This window comes from Mustela nivalis (genome assembly GCF_964662115.1).
Source record: "Mustela nivalis genome assembly, chromosome: 3".
NCBI classification, from domain to species: Eukaryota; Metazoa; Chordata; class Mammalia; order Carnivora; family Mustelidae; genus Mustela; species Mustela nivalis.
Window position 1 is genome coordinate 88,557,395 of NC_139022.1, and position 17,719 is coordinate 88,575,113.

Consider the following 17,719-nt stretch of genomic DNA (forward strand, 5'->3'; position numbering starts at 1 on the left):
ATTTCATTTGATATGCCATTTCTTTTGAAAACTGCTCAAATTCATCCTCTATAATTACAATTTCCTGTATCTGACTTCTTGTAGAACTTTCCTTATGATTATTTTCATGCTAAGTACTGATGCATGATTCTGCTTTACCAGGAATTGGGTGTCATTTATAATGTAGTCCCTGATTATATTAATTTATCCAAATAGACTTAGGCTTTTTAATTTACTTTTATTTTGCCTATTTTATCCATATACCTAAAATGGCATTTTCTCAAATAGATATACATGGCAGCATCACAAATAAATGATTTTGGTCTTCCCCCTAGCTTTTCAACATGAATGACTGACTGCTGGAGATATTTATTTTATTAAATGCCAAGTGTTGCATGGTATATAAAATTGACTTTCAGATTGTGGAGCTTTTTTATTCTTATTTCTAACAGTCATCTTTTATGAGTTCTTAAAAATTCATAAATTATTTGAAACAAGAAGAGTCCTGTGATATTATTTACAATAGAAATCAACTAGTGGACTGAATGCCTTATTTACAGGCAGTTTACAATTTTGAGCAGAACTGGCTAGTCAGTATGTGAGATGCTGTGCTAGAAGAAATCTCTTTACCATTTATAATCGCCACTCCATTTTATATTTTATATTTTATATACTTAGACAAAGGTTCTACCTGGCTACTGAGAATATGTGACTTTATATGGTTTCTATGCTTTTATATTTTATATTTACTTAGACAAAGGTTCTACCTGGCTACTGAGAATATGTGACTTTATATGGTTCCTATGCTTGATATGGGAGTACAAGGTTGAAACCTGGAAGTTTTAGGCTTTTTGCCTACAATATCTGGAAAGAACATGAGTGTCCAAGATTCCTGTCACCCCACACTCTACGGATATATCTTTTTTCATTTTTAAGAGGTAGTGTTTTTCTTTTTTTTTTTTCTTTTTTTTTTTTTTTTAAAGATTTATTTATTTATTTATTTATTTGACAGAGAGAAATCACAAGTAGACAGAGAGGCAGCCAGAGAGAGAGAGAGAGAGAGGGAAGCAGGCTCCCTGCTGAGCAGAGAGCCCGATGCGGGACTCGATCCCAGGACCCTGAGATCATGACCTGAGCCGAAGGCAGCGGCTTAATCCACTGAGCCACCCAGGCGCCCCAAGAGGTAGTGTTTTTCTGATGTGTAATCAAATCAGGTTTCATTAGCGACACCTCAAGACCATTAAAAGGCAATGTGTTACATATAGATTTAGGCTTATGAAGTTACCTGGTCTTCCCGGGAAGTCCCCTTCTTTGCCTGTTGCTTTCTCAGAGCTTCATACTTTTGCTTTTCTCTTCTGTATTCTGCAACAGCATCATCAGGAGCAGTTTCATCCTCTGAAGAATAATACAATATTCTTAGAATAAATAATAAAAAGGCTATGTGGTTTCATATTAACATCTATGCTTATTACAGAAGAGGAGGTCAGAACCTGGGATTGGTTTTCACCCATGTGAAAATCAAACCAGGGACATCTGGGTGGCTCAGTCATTAAGCATCTGCCTTTGGCTCAAGTCATGATCCCAGGACCCTGGGACTGAGCCCCATATTGTGCTCCCCGCTCAGCGGGAAGCCTGCTTCTCCTACTCCCTCTGCTCCTCCCCCTGCTCCTGTTCCCTCTCTTGCTGTCTCTGTCAAATATATAAATAAAATATTTTAAAAATTTTAAATAAAAACAAAACCAATAACTATTTCCTGTGCTAGACAATGATCAATGTTGACTTATCAACCAATTTTATAAACGTCTTTATTATATAATGTATTATTGTAGTTCTCACTTGTTTGAGTATAAAATCACCTATCTCGCTTTTAAAATAATTAAGAGGGGCGATGGGTGGCTCAGTGGGTTAAAGCCTCTGCTTTCAGCTCAGGTCATGATCCCAGGGTTCTGGGATCGAGCCCTGCATCGGGCTCTCTGCTTAGTGGGGAGCCTGCTTCCTCCCCTCTCTCTCTCTCTCTGCCTGCTTCTCTGCCTATTTGTGATCTCTGTCTGTCAAATAAATAAATAAATAAATAATATTTAAGGTTCTCCTAAAATTCAGCACTGCTGTTTTACATTCTTCTCCTGTTTATAAGATACAATTGTTTGATATTGGTTGATTTTCCAGCAACCTGCCACTTCTGTTGCTCACTCAGTTAAAGCAACAACAGCAACAACTAATAAACAAGTTCAATTTGATGTTATCGTAAAAAACAAATATATCCAACGAATAAGTCGGGACAGCTATCAGAAGCAGATCAAAGTAATTTTTACTAAGTTAGAAATTAGAAAACCGATTTATAGATTTGATCCTGCAATACTTGCCTGTGAAGATTAGTTAACATCTGGGTTTATGGAGCACAGTTTTGTCTCAAGAAGAGTACTAACATTTTGTATTAACTTACATGCATTCGTATTAGTGAAAATTTATGATTGAAAAATAAAAAAACCAAAACCAACAACCTATCTCTTATCTTTGGCTGGCAAATGAAGATGAGCCAGATGTAATCAAGAATGCCAGTAATCTTTCTATTCAAGCCTTGGTTTGTTGCTTACATCTTTGTTACATGGTTTGAAGAATGTTATTAATGTGCAGTGTATTAACAATCAGCCATTTTGTTTGAGATTTTCTAATGCTGTGACATTAGGAAACTGTGTGAAAAATCTGGTCAACTATTCTATTTCATAAATGAGTATATCACATTAGTATAAGTACTTCCCTTTACAATATGATCAACTATGAATAATTATAGCATGTTAATTTTTTATTTTTATTTCTCAGAAGTATATTCTGAATAATTTCCTTCATTTTATAATTCAGTTTATTAATCCTTTGTTTAGTTATAATTACTCAGTTTTTTTTTTAAAGATTTATTTATTTATTTGACAGAGAGAGATTACAAGCAGGCAGAGAGAGAGAGGAGGAAGCAGGCTCCCTGCTGAGCAGAGAGCCCGATGCGGGACTCAATCCTAGGACCCTGAGATCATGACCTGAGCCGAAGGCAGCGGCTTAACCCACTGAGCCACCCAGGCGCCCCTAATTAATCAGTTTTTAAGATGTAAGCTGAGCAATTGATTTTAATTATATTTTTATTTCTAGGTATTTTTTTGGGTTATTCTTTTGGTTATTCATCTGTTCTTTTAATAGTCTCAGTCTTTTAAAAATTAAATTTAGTCCTTTAAAAATCTCTTTTAATTATTTAAAACACCTGTTATGTTGTATCTTTCAGATTCTTCTTGGGGATCTCTCTTGGGGAAAGTCTTCTGACTCTCTTCCTAGACTCATCAATTCTCTATGTGTTTTCTAATTTTTGACTGTGAGTTTATATTTAGCTAGAGCTGCATCTCCATCATGCTCTGTAGGAATTCTAGGCACCCAGGATTGTTTAAGAGTTTCTACAAAAAACTTTTGCATTTGTTTCTACCAGGCAATTTAGGGGGTCCAGTAGTCTAGACATTTTTTTTTTTCAAGTTAATGTCTTGGCTTAGGATTCCTATACCATATAGGGAATGTATATTCAGACTTTGTAGCCATGCCTGGTAGAGGTTTAGAGTTTTGCTTTTTTGAAAAACTTTTTTTTTTTTTTTTTAAATTTCCCCCACATAGAGGTCTGAAACATGACAAGCTTCATTGTGGCCTTCCTGACTAGGTGTATGGTTTTTCTAGTTTCCATTTCTCTTGAGCCACAGCCACATCTCTCTCCAAGTCTGAGATTAAAACTCCCAGCTTCTAGCTAGTAGAGCCTACATCTGGTTCCATTACCCCCCTGGGCAACGATAATATCACCTTGTGCACTTAATGCTCTTTTTTTTCCCTTTGTTTCTGGTACCTAGGACCTTTCCTTTTTTATCCTTCTCTCTCTTCTCTCTTTCTCTCCCTCTCTTAAGCTTAGCTAAGTATTTAAATTGGGCGGGATCATATTTTATCCAGCATTTCTATATATGTGTAGAAGAAGGAAGGTCTGTGCTAACTCAGTCCATGTTGCCAGAACAGGAAGTAGCACATTCATTTCTCATGTGCTTGAATCCCCCTGAATAAACAAAAATTGAATAAGTGACTGGATGATTTTAGTGACATAAAACTGGCTAATAAAATACACAAGGAGTTTGAAAAGTTTAGTTTTTCTAAGTACAGACTGTTCTGCTTTTACTTTTCTTATAAATCTCCATATACAGTGGATGATAATTCATAAATAATGATGATATAATATGATGACTATTTGTCATTAACTGAAATTTCTACAAAATATGCTAAATAAATAGGAAGGAAGAGTGGTAGGGAAAAAAAAGAACATTTACCAAAGAGTATATGTTAGGCACCATGTTAAAGTGCTTTGATGATCTATAAAGGATCCATACACCAAATGAGGACAACAGGAATTACAAAACGGTAGAGCTGGCATTTGAGCACACTGTGCTTAGTGACTTCAACTAAAACTTCAATCCAGAAAATAAAATTTTACCTAGTGTCTCTCATGTGTGGCTATGAAAGACATCTAAAACAAAAATGATACAAACTTTTCATTCTATAATGTAGTCTAAAGGGTGAAACAAACCTAAGATATGTGAAAATAGTTAAGAAATCAAGCCACTGACTTTAAATTTCAAATTGCTGATTCCTTAGAGGGCTTAAAGCTTACATATGTTATAGTATTAGAATAAAGTATCTCAGCTATCTCTGAGATAATATAGGTAGGTAATATATGTGAAAGGGTCTGGTGAAAAGAATGTCCAACATCACTATAATCATCAGTTTATCACTGGACTATCAGCTCACTAGAGCACCAGAGTTAGAAGTTACCTTAAGGATCGACCAATCTACCTTCTCAGTCAATAGGTAAGGGAACCAGTGTTTAGGTGAGTGAAGTTTCTCAGCCAGTCTCCCAGAGGGATCACCAGCAGAGCCTGGGCTAAAACGTGTGTTCTGACGCTTAGTTTAAGTGACAAAGTTAAGTACTGCACTTCTGTCCTTGCATGTTATAAAGAATGCCTTAACCCCTCCTCTAAGAGCTAGTCAGAAACTTAATCCTTGCTCCACTTGAATCTCTTCACTGTGAAAACTTTTTGTTCTGAACATAAAGGGACGATGACTCAACTGTGGTTACTTAACTAATGAACCAATGGTATCCATCTACAAATCTCGTTTTATAGATAAAGGGCTTATTCCCTCCACTGTCTCAGGATCAGCGCTCAAGTTGCTTAACAGCTCCAAGTAGTTGTTACATTCATTCATTTTTTTGAAAAAGGCTTATTGAATAATCAGTATGTATCAGAAACTGTTAGTAAGGCTGCTTATAAATTATTTTAAATATGCTGGCATCCAGTACTTCGAGGAAATTTTTGAAAAATTTCCGTAATAAATGAAAACTTTTATATGAATAAAAGTAATATGTTACTGCTAATAGTAAATAGCATTTGAAAACAAAACAGATAGACTTTAATGGACACAGAAAACATCAATGCTGGTGATACCTAGTTGTACTTATCATACTTTCTGGAAGCTAAAAAGTATGTTTTCTTAAAATAAAATTTTGTGGGGCTCCTGGGTGGCTAGTGGGTTATGCCTCTGCCTTCGGCTCAGGTCATGATCTCGGGTTGTGGGATCCAGCCCCCTGTTGGGCTTTCTGCTCGGTGGAGAGCCTGCTTCCCCCTCTCTCTCTGCCTGCCTCTCTGTCTACTTGTGATCTCTGTCAAATAAATAAAATCTTAAAAAAAAATTAAAAAATAAAATAACATTTTATATACACCAGTTCTTAATTCTAGGAAAAGTACCAGCTGAAAAGCGATATCCATGATAGCTAACATTTTAAGTACTCATTATGTGCCAGATACCAGTACCTGAATTACTTGCTTAATCCTGATAACCAACCCTATAAGGAAGGCATAGTATTAGCCCTATTTTGCTGATAAGGAAATTAAGGTAGTAAAAGGTTAAATGACTTATTAAGGGACTATAACCATGAGAATATAAACCCATGTAGTCTGGTTCTAAATGACAAGTTTTTAACCACTTTGGTTATTTCTTCTTCATGTTTGACACGCAAGAGAACAGAAAGTACTCCAATTCAACACAAAAAGGCTTCAGGTTACCAGCTGGATGTATCTGATGAAATAAAATCCTACCAAAAAAGGTTCTATATTCCTCCTAGACCATGATAAATGGGAAATACAGTTTGCCAAAACGTGGGTTTATGTAAATAATTTCTACCTAGGAAGAATTCTCAATGATTTTTTCTTGATAGTCCTTAATTAGTCATATCCCCCTTCATTTGAACCTTTAAACAGTTTAAATACTATTATCATAACTGCTTCTTTGTCTGTACTGCCCCCTAGTCTACAAACTCACATGGCAGGTATTATGCCCTGTTTGTGGCCTAGCATATGCCTTGCATATAGTATGTACTCAATAAATAGTAGCTGAATAGACAAATGAACAATCTGATCATTCTTAGATCTTAAATTACAGCAGTGTCCATAGTAGTCTTATTGCTTTTGTGGATGAAAGACTCTTTGAGGGACTTGTAGGGGCTCAGGGTCCTTAGCATACAAATACTTTTTCAGCAGATAGTTGTTTAATTAAATTGAGTTAGAGATAAATAATTTATGACATGTATTAAATAGGTAAGAGGAGTAGAAGTCAATTTTAAGGTAGTTACTTCTGATTACTTGAACATTAAGCTTTCTAGGTAGAATCTGTTAGAGTTGTAGCCATTGACTGAAGCTTCACCATATCCTTGAGGAGCTACTGGGGATAAACTATATATTCTCCCCCCAGTCAGAATGCCCATTTTTTGGTTTGTTTTATTAGGAAAATATATTATGGAAATTATAATAATGGGGATATTCTTTGCCATTAAGATGAGAGCCTATATATACTTTTTATTATCATTTTCATAATTATAATCCATAGTATTTATTGAATGACAGGAGGTTAAATTTGTACTAATTTGGGGGGTTATTTATTTATTAAAGATTTTATTTATTTATTTGAGAGGGAGCCAGAATGAGAGTGGGGAGAAGCAAGAGGGATTGAGAGAGAGAGAGAGAGAGAGAGAGAGAAGCAGACTCCCTACTGAACAGAAAGCCTGATGCAGGAATCAATCCCAGGACCCTGAAATCGTGACCTGAGCTGAAGGCAGACACTTAACTGACCGAGCCACCCAGGTGCCCTGTACTAATTTTGTTTTAAAGATAATTAAAAGTTGCTTAGATGATGTCCTTAGAAAGTGAATCAGAAGAAAACTGGTCTCTTTATCCTATAAAATTGCCAAGATGAAAATTATTCACAACAATGAAATTATTTAATAGAGGTGTCTTATGCCCATTACAAGACTAGGCAGAAATTTAGAGGAAGACTAGGCTGAAAATTTAATTTATTTCTGTACTGTGAACTAAAATAAGAAATTCATGATTTAATTCATTTTATTTAACCACTTCTTATTTTCAGCATATTTTTTGTTACGAATTGAATACTGGCTCCATCTGGTGGTCAAAATAAGCCTGTAGTTCCATGAAAATAAGTCAAAAGTGGTTAAATAATTCAGGAACTGCCTGAAGTATGCTTGAACACTGAACACTGGCATATGCTTTATCACTGAACAGTGATTAAAGGGAATTCAGTCTACATTTACATGGAATTTTTCTTTTTCTTTTGCTGTTGTTCATCCTAGCTTCATTGCTTCAGGTTATTTTAGGCTTAAAATAACCCTTAAAATAAAGTAATACACAATATTTTCCTGTGTTTTTCTATTAACTGAGTAGAGAAATGTGAAAGTAACAAGTTATAATACAGTTAAATTAATCCAGACTTTTAGACTGTATTCAATTTTGAATATAAATACAAAAATACTTATTTTCACTATTTGTATTTTATGAATTTGACTATGATATGCCTTTGTGGTGGTCAGCTTTTATTGAATTTAATAGGAGCTCTTGATGCTTCTTAGATTTTGATGTCTGTGCCCTTCCCCACATTAGGGAAGTTTTCAGCTGTATTTTACTCGAATAAACCTTCTGCCCATTTTTCTCCTCATCTTCTGGGACTCCTATGAAATGAATGTTACTACGTTTTAATAAGTCATTGAGTTTCCTAAGTCTCCCTTTGTGATTCATTACTTTTTTTTCTCTCTCCATTTCAGCTTCATTGTTTTCCATAGTTTTAATCTTATATATTGCTGGTTCACTCCTCTGATTTGTCCATCTTTATTTTTATGGCCTCCGTTTGGGTTTGCATCTTGGTTGGAGCAGTTTTATTTTTTTTCCCCCAAGATTTTACTTATTTATTTGAGAGAGAGTGAGAGAGCACAAGTGGGGCAAGGAGCAGAGGGAGAAGCAGACCCCCGGCTGAGCAGGGAGCCCAATGTGGGGCTCGATCCTGGGACTGTAGGATCGTGAGCTGAAGGCAGACACTTAACCGACTGAGCTACCAAGGTGCCCCTCGGTTAGAGCATTTTTAATTTGGCCTGACTAGGTTTTAGTTTTTTTTTTTTTTTTTTAATCTCTGCACAAGAATACTGACTTTCAGCTGTATTTTCCATTAAACATTTCTAGCAGGGGTAGCCTATGAATAAATGAGAGTTCATATATAGGGGCTCTGTATAATTATAATCTACTGGCTACTTAATCTTAATTTTTTTTTTTAAAGATTTTATTTATTTATTTGATAGGTAGAGATCTCAAGTAGACAGAGAGAGAGAGAGGAGGAAGCAGGCCCCACGCCAGGCAGAGAGCCCGATGCGGGGCTCGATCCCAGGACCCTGAGACCATGACCTGAGCTGAAGGCAGAGGCTTTAACCCACTGAGCCACTCACAGGTGCCCCGTTAATCTTAATTTTTAAATTCACTATAAAAGGAGTATGTCCATAATCACAATACAAAATATTAGTACTATAAAGTTCTTAGGCAGCAATAACTGCTCATTTACAGATGAAAAAACTGAGGTTTCGAGAGGTCAAATGATTGTGCTAAGCTTGGAATATCAGAATCCAGATCTTCTGACAACTTAATGTTGTTTCCTTTCTACATACACTACTGTGTGTTCTTTCTCTTTAGAATGTGTAATCACCACAGATGTATTTCATTATAGTCTAATAATCACTTTGAAATTATATCCATTTATACTACAATGTGACCATTTATAAAATGGCATGACTCTCCAATATAGATTTAATTCTCTAATTGGGAGTTTTCTTAATTTAATTTTTGTTATTTTCCCTTAAGTTATTAGAAATTTTTTAAAACTTATTTTAATGTCCTGGTCCTATCCAAATACAAAATTTTAACTTTTACTTCCCCCAGTATATTGCTTTGTGGAGTTTATAATTCAAATAGCAGTCGTGTTGGTAATAACTTACATAACAACACATACATTAGTTACCACAAAGTATTATACTAAAAATCAATTCAAATAAATTAAATGAACTTATCTAATAAATTAAGAGATGAAGAGAACTTATATCAGTAAAGACAGGTTCTGAACCCTAAACATGAAATTGCCTTAAATTACTAATACATTTTTTTTTATTATATAGACTCTGTCTGATAAGTTTTTTTAAAATCAGATGTTTCTCCACTTTTCTGAAAAATGATCACAAGAAACAATTACAATATAAAAATGAGTACTGAGAATTATTGAGGGGCATTAATAGCTTTACTTCTGGGGCTCTAACTTTCCACCTATCTGTTCTACTCTGTTGTTTCTGTTCAAATTTACTTCATTCTTCCTCACTTGGACACTAGGATTAGCACAGAGATTGATTGCCCCCACGTTTCTCAACAGAGCACACTTTGTGTACTTCTCCAGATGGTGTGACCCACAGTTCTTGCAGTTTGATGGCCATTTTGATAACATCCCTATGTTGAACTGTCATTCTAGATATGGAAACTACAAATTTTATACTCTGTGTTGTAGCAGTAAGAAAAGATATACAAAATTCTTTAAGATAAAAAGATTTCATGAAGCGAATCAGGGCAGATACTAAAGAATTGGTACCTAAAATTGCCTAAGGCTATAATTATCCTAGTAAATTAAACACTGCAGAATATCTGCATTTCTAATAGCACTTAAAGGAGAGTTCTACTGTTCTGCAGTAAATTTATGAGGTACTTTTCTCCAAGTAGTTATAAGAGTTTATAGACCAGTTCAAAATAGTGCTTAAATACTTGCATGTGTGATACACATGGGCTTCTTTTTATCCCCTGTGTGACTGAGGCATTGAAGCAATAAAGTAGCTTCTAAAATATAAGTTAAGACCACTACTACTAGTACTATCATCACTTTTTAGGACCTAGCATGTCTGAGATATAATACTAAGAACTCTGTGCCTGCTCTCTCACTTAATTCTTTTTCTTGTAACAACACAATGGGTATTATCGTCTCTTTTATGAAAGAGGAAACAGGTTTAGAGAGGTTAAGTATCGTGTTCAAGGTTATATGGCTAATAAATGATAGAGCAAGGATTTGAAATCAGGGCTGTCGGACTTCAAAGCCCATGCTATTTCTACTCTATTACACTGCAAGCAGTTATGGGAATGAAGAGGGGCACTACTGTATATGGCAGTGAGTGAAATATAGATGGTTCCCAATGTAAGAAGCTTTTAAGCTGGAAAAGGGATAAGACAGCTATACTCTTTAACTGTGCAGTATTACAAATGACATAAGAGAGGTCCTGATAAAGTACTTAGGAAATTCATGCAGAGGAGACAGAGGAAAGGTGGGAGGAGGAAGTGGCAGGATCACTGGGCCTTGTAGGAGAAAGAAGATTAAGCCATAGCAGGTAGAAGAGACACCATAACCAAGCAGGAAGACAACAGAGGACAGTAGGCACAAGAGAAAGAGAAAAAAATGTTCTGTGAAAGTGAAGAATGGGGTGAATAAGATAGGGAATAAGGAAAATAAGAAAAATCTGATCATGCAAGTACCTAAGTGCTAGATTAATGAATTGGAACTTTATTTTGGTAAGTAACAAGTAGCCACAAGACCTATCTTCTAGGTCTGTATTGCAAGGAAATTATTTACAAGTATCTGCAAGCCTTTTGTTAAACTCAACGAAGTATGTTGAACCACCTTACACTGGTATGTTGTTTGAACTCATTTCTAAAATAAAATAAAAAAAAAGAAAAGAAAAAATTTAAAGTGTATTTTCTTATTATGATACTAGTTTGAGTTAGTTGGTAAAATGGAGGCTAAAGTTGCAAGTTTTCTGATACCCACACTTCTCTTAATGAAAACAATGCCTTCTTCAGTAGTTCAGAAGACAAAGACAAATAAGTGAGAGAGAGAGAAGAGACTGACTCCTAAAATCTTATTAGAATTTTCCCTAATTAGTTTAAGAAGGAACTTTGAAATGTATCCTGGTAAAATTATTTTTCCATATCTATCAGAATAGTCTGACTTAAATATTAAAATATGTGCAATTACTTCAAAGTACCATGCCCAATTGTTTCTGGTTGTGTTGACTATCTCAGAATTTTTTAACCTGCCTAGACCATATTCTCTACTATAGGTACACTTACTCTGATTCAGATTTCACCCCTCTTCCTCAATTCCCATCTTAAATGATATCTCTAACAAACTAAATTTTGAGAGAAGGTGAGGGTAGGACAAAGGTTATCAAGTTATGCTTCATCTGAAGTTGACCTGTGTTCAGATATGCTTTCTGGAACCTGGGGTTGGAGTCTGAGTTGGATGGGGGTCACCTTGCTTAGTCTTACTGGTACTGCTATCTGCTGTAAGCCAGCCCTCACTCTGCCGATTCTGGCTTCCAGCTAACAGGTCATTTTGCTTGTAGCTTATTTTATTTTATGTTTTATTTATTTGTTTTTTAATTTTCTTTTTCTCTTTTTTAATTTCTTCTTCCTTTTAAGATTTTAGTTATTTATTTGACAGAGAGAGAGACACACACAGCGAGAGAGGGAACACAAGCAGGGACAGTGGGAGAAGGAGAAGCAGGCTTCCTGCTGAGCAGAGAGCCCAATGAGGGGCTGGATCCCAGGACTCTGAGATCATGACCTGAGCCGAAGGCAGATGCTTAACAACTGAGCCACCCAGGTGTCCCTGTTTTTTAATTTTTTTAAGGAAACACTGCTTTATAGCTTTATAATGGAAAGAATAGTGGACGAAGTTCTGACTCCTCAAATCTGTTTGAGTTAGGCTGAATATTAAATGTCTTCAATGCTTTGGCTCCTTCGTTTGCGAAACGGTAACTATAGAACTTGTTTACTCTACTTCTTCTGACTGTTACAGAACGAAATGTAAAGAGGCAAATGACAAGACTTTGTAAACTGTTCATATTATATAAATATGAGGTGTTATTTGGCACTGAATACAGTGCACCATATTTTATGTCTATAAGCTACTTTATAGTTATGGCTTCCTTCAAAAAATTAAATCTCATTTGAAGAAGCAAGGAGTAGATATATTTTTCATTTTATTAACATATTTGTTTGAATAAAAAATATTTCTGTATATTAAGTCATATTTTCAAAGCACTAATAGAATTCATAATTGGAAGAAAATTAGACAATCCTTTTGTGAAGTGAATTATCAAAACTTAATTTATATTTCCACAAATTTGGATGTTCAAATGTAACATTCTTATCATGACGCTTACCTATGAATCTGAATTTGCTTAAGAATAACCTGGGGTGCCTGGCTGGCTCAGTTGGTGGAGCATGCGACTCTTGATCTCAGGGTAGTGAGTTTGAGCCCCACATTGAGTATAGGGATTGGTTAAAAAAAAAAAATCTTGGGGGCACCTGGGTGGCTCAGTCCTTAAGCATCTGTCTTCAGGTCATGATCCCAGGGTCTTGGGATGGAGCCCCAAGTTGCACTCCCTGCTCAGCAGGAAGCTTGCTTCTCCCTCTCCCACTCCCCTTGCTTGTGTTCCCTCTCTCCCTGTGTCTTTCTCTGTCAAGTAAATAAAAATCTTAAGAAAAAAAAAACTTAAAAAAAAAAAAAAGAATAAGCACTATCTGCTAGCATATGTTCTGCTCTACTTATCCTCTACCTGTAGGACACTTGTACAAATAGTGCTTTCCGCATGCCAGTCAGTACCCTAAGTGTTTTATGCAAGATAATGTATTTAATATAACAGGAAAGGAGTTGCCACTAGATGTATCCTTTTGAAAAAAGCCAAAATTTGGAAAAGCATGTGATAAGTGAGCTATGATTGAGATGGGTACCAAGCTGGACCTAAGAAAGTGAGTTCCTAGAGGGCAGGAACTTTTCTATTTTATTCACCATTTTATGTCTAGAGATTGAACAACTGCTTATAAGGTTTCAGATACTTGACATATTATTTAAATGAATTAAGATTTTTTTTTTTAAAAGGAAGGCGGTTTTTCAGAGGAAAATGGGATTCCTAGGGAAAGTTAATTGAAAGAGGGAGTGGGGAGACAGAGGGACAAAGCAGAAGAATCTGAATAACTGGCCTTCCTTGTCCCAAACCCTGAAAAGCTGCAGTCATCAGGTGCCACCTTAAGCTTAATGTCTCTGAACATTTCTTTTGTGGTACCTGCAGCCAAAAAATGATCAGGAAACAATGGAAATATAATACTCATTAGGATGATAGATCAACTAAAGTTAAAGTGTCTGAACTCTATATTATAAAAACATATGTGCTGGGGAAAGAAAAAAAGTTGTTTTTTAAAGTGCTTGAGATGGGACACCTGGGTGGCTCAGTTGGTTAAGTGGCTGCCTTCAGCTCAGATCATGATCCCAGAGTCCTGGAATCGAGTCCTACATCGGGCTCCTTGCTCGGCAGGGGGCCTGCTTCTCTCTGTGTCTCTTCCTGCCACTCTGTCTGCATGTGCTTGCTCTCTCTCTCTCTCTCTCTGACAAATAAATAAATAAAATCTTTAAAGTGCTTGAGCTTTGAAATGGCATTAATTAATCAGTTAATAAGGGTTATTTGGGTTTGTCTGGTTAATTTCATAAGCTGAAATTATTAACTCAAGCAATCTTATATTTTTTTCTTAGTGAAGTAGAAAATTTCTCACCCTTTTATTTTGGATTATAACATAATTACAGACACATTCTCACTGATTAATTAAAAAAAAAAAAAACTACCTTTGGCTTAGTCACAAAACAAAGCCAACACACTGAATGGACTGGGTTCAATATTTTGAGTTAGCAACTTCACATTCTTTTCTCAGCTTTGTCACTCACTGGAGTGAAAGCTTGAGTTGCTTCACAAATGCTTTGTCTCTATTGTCTTAGATGGTCAATTCTTTATTAATTACTATTTTCTTTAAGGCATTTAATGTGGTAAATTAATTAGTATGCTACACTGTTAAAATATGCAAGGCAGTTAAAGTATGGATAATAGAAAAACAAGCAAGCCGACCTTGAGAAATATTTCTGAGAAACTGAGTTGACTGGATTATATCCCAGTAGTCTGTCTAACATCTTAACAAGATACCACAGACCAGCAAGTCTTTGGCTTAGTAAATATTGCAACCATTTTCTCTTTAACTACAATCAAATTGGTAAGAATAAACATAATTATTCTTTTATATATGCCTCATATGGCAACTCATCACAGTGTGGAATGAAGTGTAAGGGACTTCTCTATGGGTTTGTGGAAGACAAAGTACAAAGGACTTATGTTTGTTGTTGTTTTTCTATCACAGACTTAGTTTCCTTATGTCACAAATAACACTGCAAATAAGATGTTCAGAAATAAACCAGACAAAAGTGGTAAAAAGGAAACTGATGCTGCTCATTCTTGGTTGGGGTTATTTGAAAGGAGACCAAACTGGAAGGTTGCTTCTAGAGAGAAAGTATAATAATACAGTGTATTGTATAACTGTGAAGTAATAACAATAAAAATAGGGACTTATATAGTGTAATAAAACTTTTATTTATTATTCTTTCTTAAGTGTTTGAAGAATAAATAGATGTTCTCTCATTAAGCTTAAATTATTATCGTAAGGGAGAGGGTAAAAATGACTGCCATGAAAAATTCCATATCCTTTCCACTCTGTGTTTCACACATACACCCTGCAAGATAAGAAAGGTGACATGCTTTCTTTTATCTCAGTGCATTTGCATACGCTGTATCCTCTGTCAGGAACACTTTCATTCAACTAACTTCCTCACCTGAACCAGTAGCTTCAAAAATTTATAGAAGTTGAGAGGTTTCTTAGTGTACAAAATGACCCACTTGAGAGGTGAAAAGAAGATATTGGAATGCTTTATTTATTGGTAATACATTTATTTATTTGTTTGTTTATTTATTTTTAAGATTTTATTTATTTATTTGACAGACAGAGATCACAAGTAGCAGAGAGGCAGGCAGAGATAGGGGGAAGCAGGCTTCCCACTGAGCAGAGAGCCCGATACGGGGCTCAATCCCCAGTACCCTGGGATCATGACCTGAGCCAAAGGCAGAGGCTTTAACGCACTAAGCCACCCAGGCGCCCCTATCTATCTCTTTATATATTTATTTTTCAAGTAAGCTCTTTGTCCAGCATGGGACTTGAACTCATGACCCTGAGATTGAGTCACATGCTTTACCAACTGAGCCAGCCAGGTACCACAAGAATGTTATTTATTTTTAAACTATTATTTTGTTGTTGTTGTATGTTATATATATAGTATACAATATATGTGTTTGGTAATACCTACAGATGAGTCATAAATACATTTAAAATACATATTTTGGTAATGTTCACAATTTATTTTACAACCCAAATATCCATCAGTTGACAAAAAGATAAACAAAATGTGGTATAGCCTAAAAGGGAATGTAATTTAACTATAATGGGGAATGAAGTATTTAATACAACCTAAAACATAGATGAGCCTTGAAAATATGCTAAGTGAAAGAAGGCAATCACATATGAAACATCTAGAATAGAGAACTCAATACAGACATAAAGTAGATCAGTGATTACCAAGGGCAAGGAGAGGGGAGGCTGAGTCTGTAGCAGGAGATTGTAAAGGGCACAAGGTTTCCTTTAGAGATAATGAAAATATTCTAAATTGACTGTAGTGATACTTGAAGATACCTATGAATATACTAAAAATCACTGAACTGCACACTTTAAATGGGTGAATTGTGTAGTACGTGAACTATATATCTCAATAAAACTGTTAAGAATAAAATAAAAAACTTTATTTTGCAGGTGTAATAAAACATTTTTGAAGACCAATGGTCTCAATAGCTGATGATTCTATTTGGGTTTGTGCATCTAGAAAGATATGTTGCCATCTAGATTTAACTGCCTTTCTTTTGCTCCCTCAAACCTTCATGGGCATGTATACCATGTTATATTAATAACTGGTAGTTTGTCTCTTTCACATGCTAAATTACAAACCATATATTCTTACCCCACGTCATGAACTAAAATAATTTTCAGGTGGCTTAAGCAATTAAAGTAAAAGTAAAAAAATAAATAAATAAATAAAACAACGAAAGAACTCCAGGAAGATACAGATGAATATTTAAACCATCTTGACCAGATATCTGGGGAACTTCAAAAAGTACTGGGTTTCATTTCCCGAGCTTTGGGATCTCCAGGTAATTCTAATGTACAGGAAAGCTTGGGAACCATTGATGTAGTGATGAAGGAGAAATCAGAACAGGCATCTTAGAGAAATGGCCTTAAACAGCAACTTGAAATTGAGGCAATATTCACTGCATACAGAAGGCATTCTAAGAAAAGGAAGTTGTGACAGTGAAGGCTTGGGTGGGAAATAGGTTGCCATGTAGAAAAATTTAGCCTGGATGGAGCACAGGATGCATAATGAGAGATGAGACTGGTGTGACAGGGAAAGTTTAGCCACGTAGGGCCTTGTATGGCCTGCAAAGGATTTCATCCTGTAGGAAATGAGATGCCATTAAAGAATTTTATGAAGGGGATTGACACATGATCAACTTTGTGTTTAAGAAAAGCCACACACAGAATGCATTGGCAGGATCTAAGATTAGCAACAGATATCTGTTAGCAGCCTGTTAGCAGGTTGTTAAAATAGTCCAACAGAAAAATTGTGGCTAAAAGGGTCACGGTAGGACATAAGGCACGAGAAACCTACAGGAAAGGGGTGGGGTTTGTTAAGAAAAATGTGCAGGGAACAGACTTATTTTGAGGCTATTGTAGTCTTTTCAGATCTAAATCTAATTCTCTTCACCCAAGAAAATATGCAAACACTAACCCCTCATTGACATGTGATGAATGATGTTTTTCTCTAAAAATACATCTAGGTATGTAGACAATAAAACAGTATCCAAAATAATTCTCCCTGAGGTCTTGGATTTCACATTCATTTTAGGATTTTTTTTTTTTTTTAAGATTTATTTATTTTTTTGAGAGAGAGGGAGAGGGAGGGAGCAGAGAGAAGGACAGAGGCGGGAGAGAGAGATTGCCCAAGCAGTCTCCCCACTTGGCGTGGTAATAAAGAGCTAGATCTCACAACCCTGAGATCATGACCTGAGCTGAAACCAAGAGTCAGATGCCCAACTGAATGACCCACTCAGGTACCCCCAGTTTAGGAAATCTTAAGAAATTCTTTATTTTCTAAGCAAGGTAACACATTCCCTGAGGTTGTAGTTTCTATGTTTCCCAAGGTTCTTAAAAGAAAAATTGTATCTAAAATAAAAACTAAAAAACACCAACTAAATAAAATTAAAGCTCTTTTGTAGGCTACAATAGGCTCCAACAATTGGATAAGTCTTCCCGATCATAAAGTCCTTCACCAC

The 17,719-nt window shown here is 35.7% G+C and overlaps 1 protein-coding gene across 1 annotated transcript in view; it reads right to left on the reverse strand.

The window, feature by feature from the left end:
* The window catches only part of CWC27 (CWC27 spliceosome associated cyclophilin), a 201,168-nt gene that overhangs the window by 32,473 nt on the left and 150,976 nt on the right, over positions 1–17,719 (reverse strand). Inside the window, exon 12 of the mRNA XM_082723092.1 lies at positions 1,265–1,374. Coding sequence (XP_082579218.1) covers positions 1,265–1,374 — 110 coding nt within the window. The remainder of the gene's footprint in view (positions 1–1,264; positions 1,375–17,719) is intronic.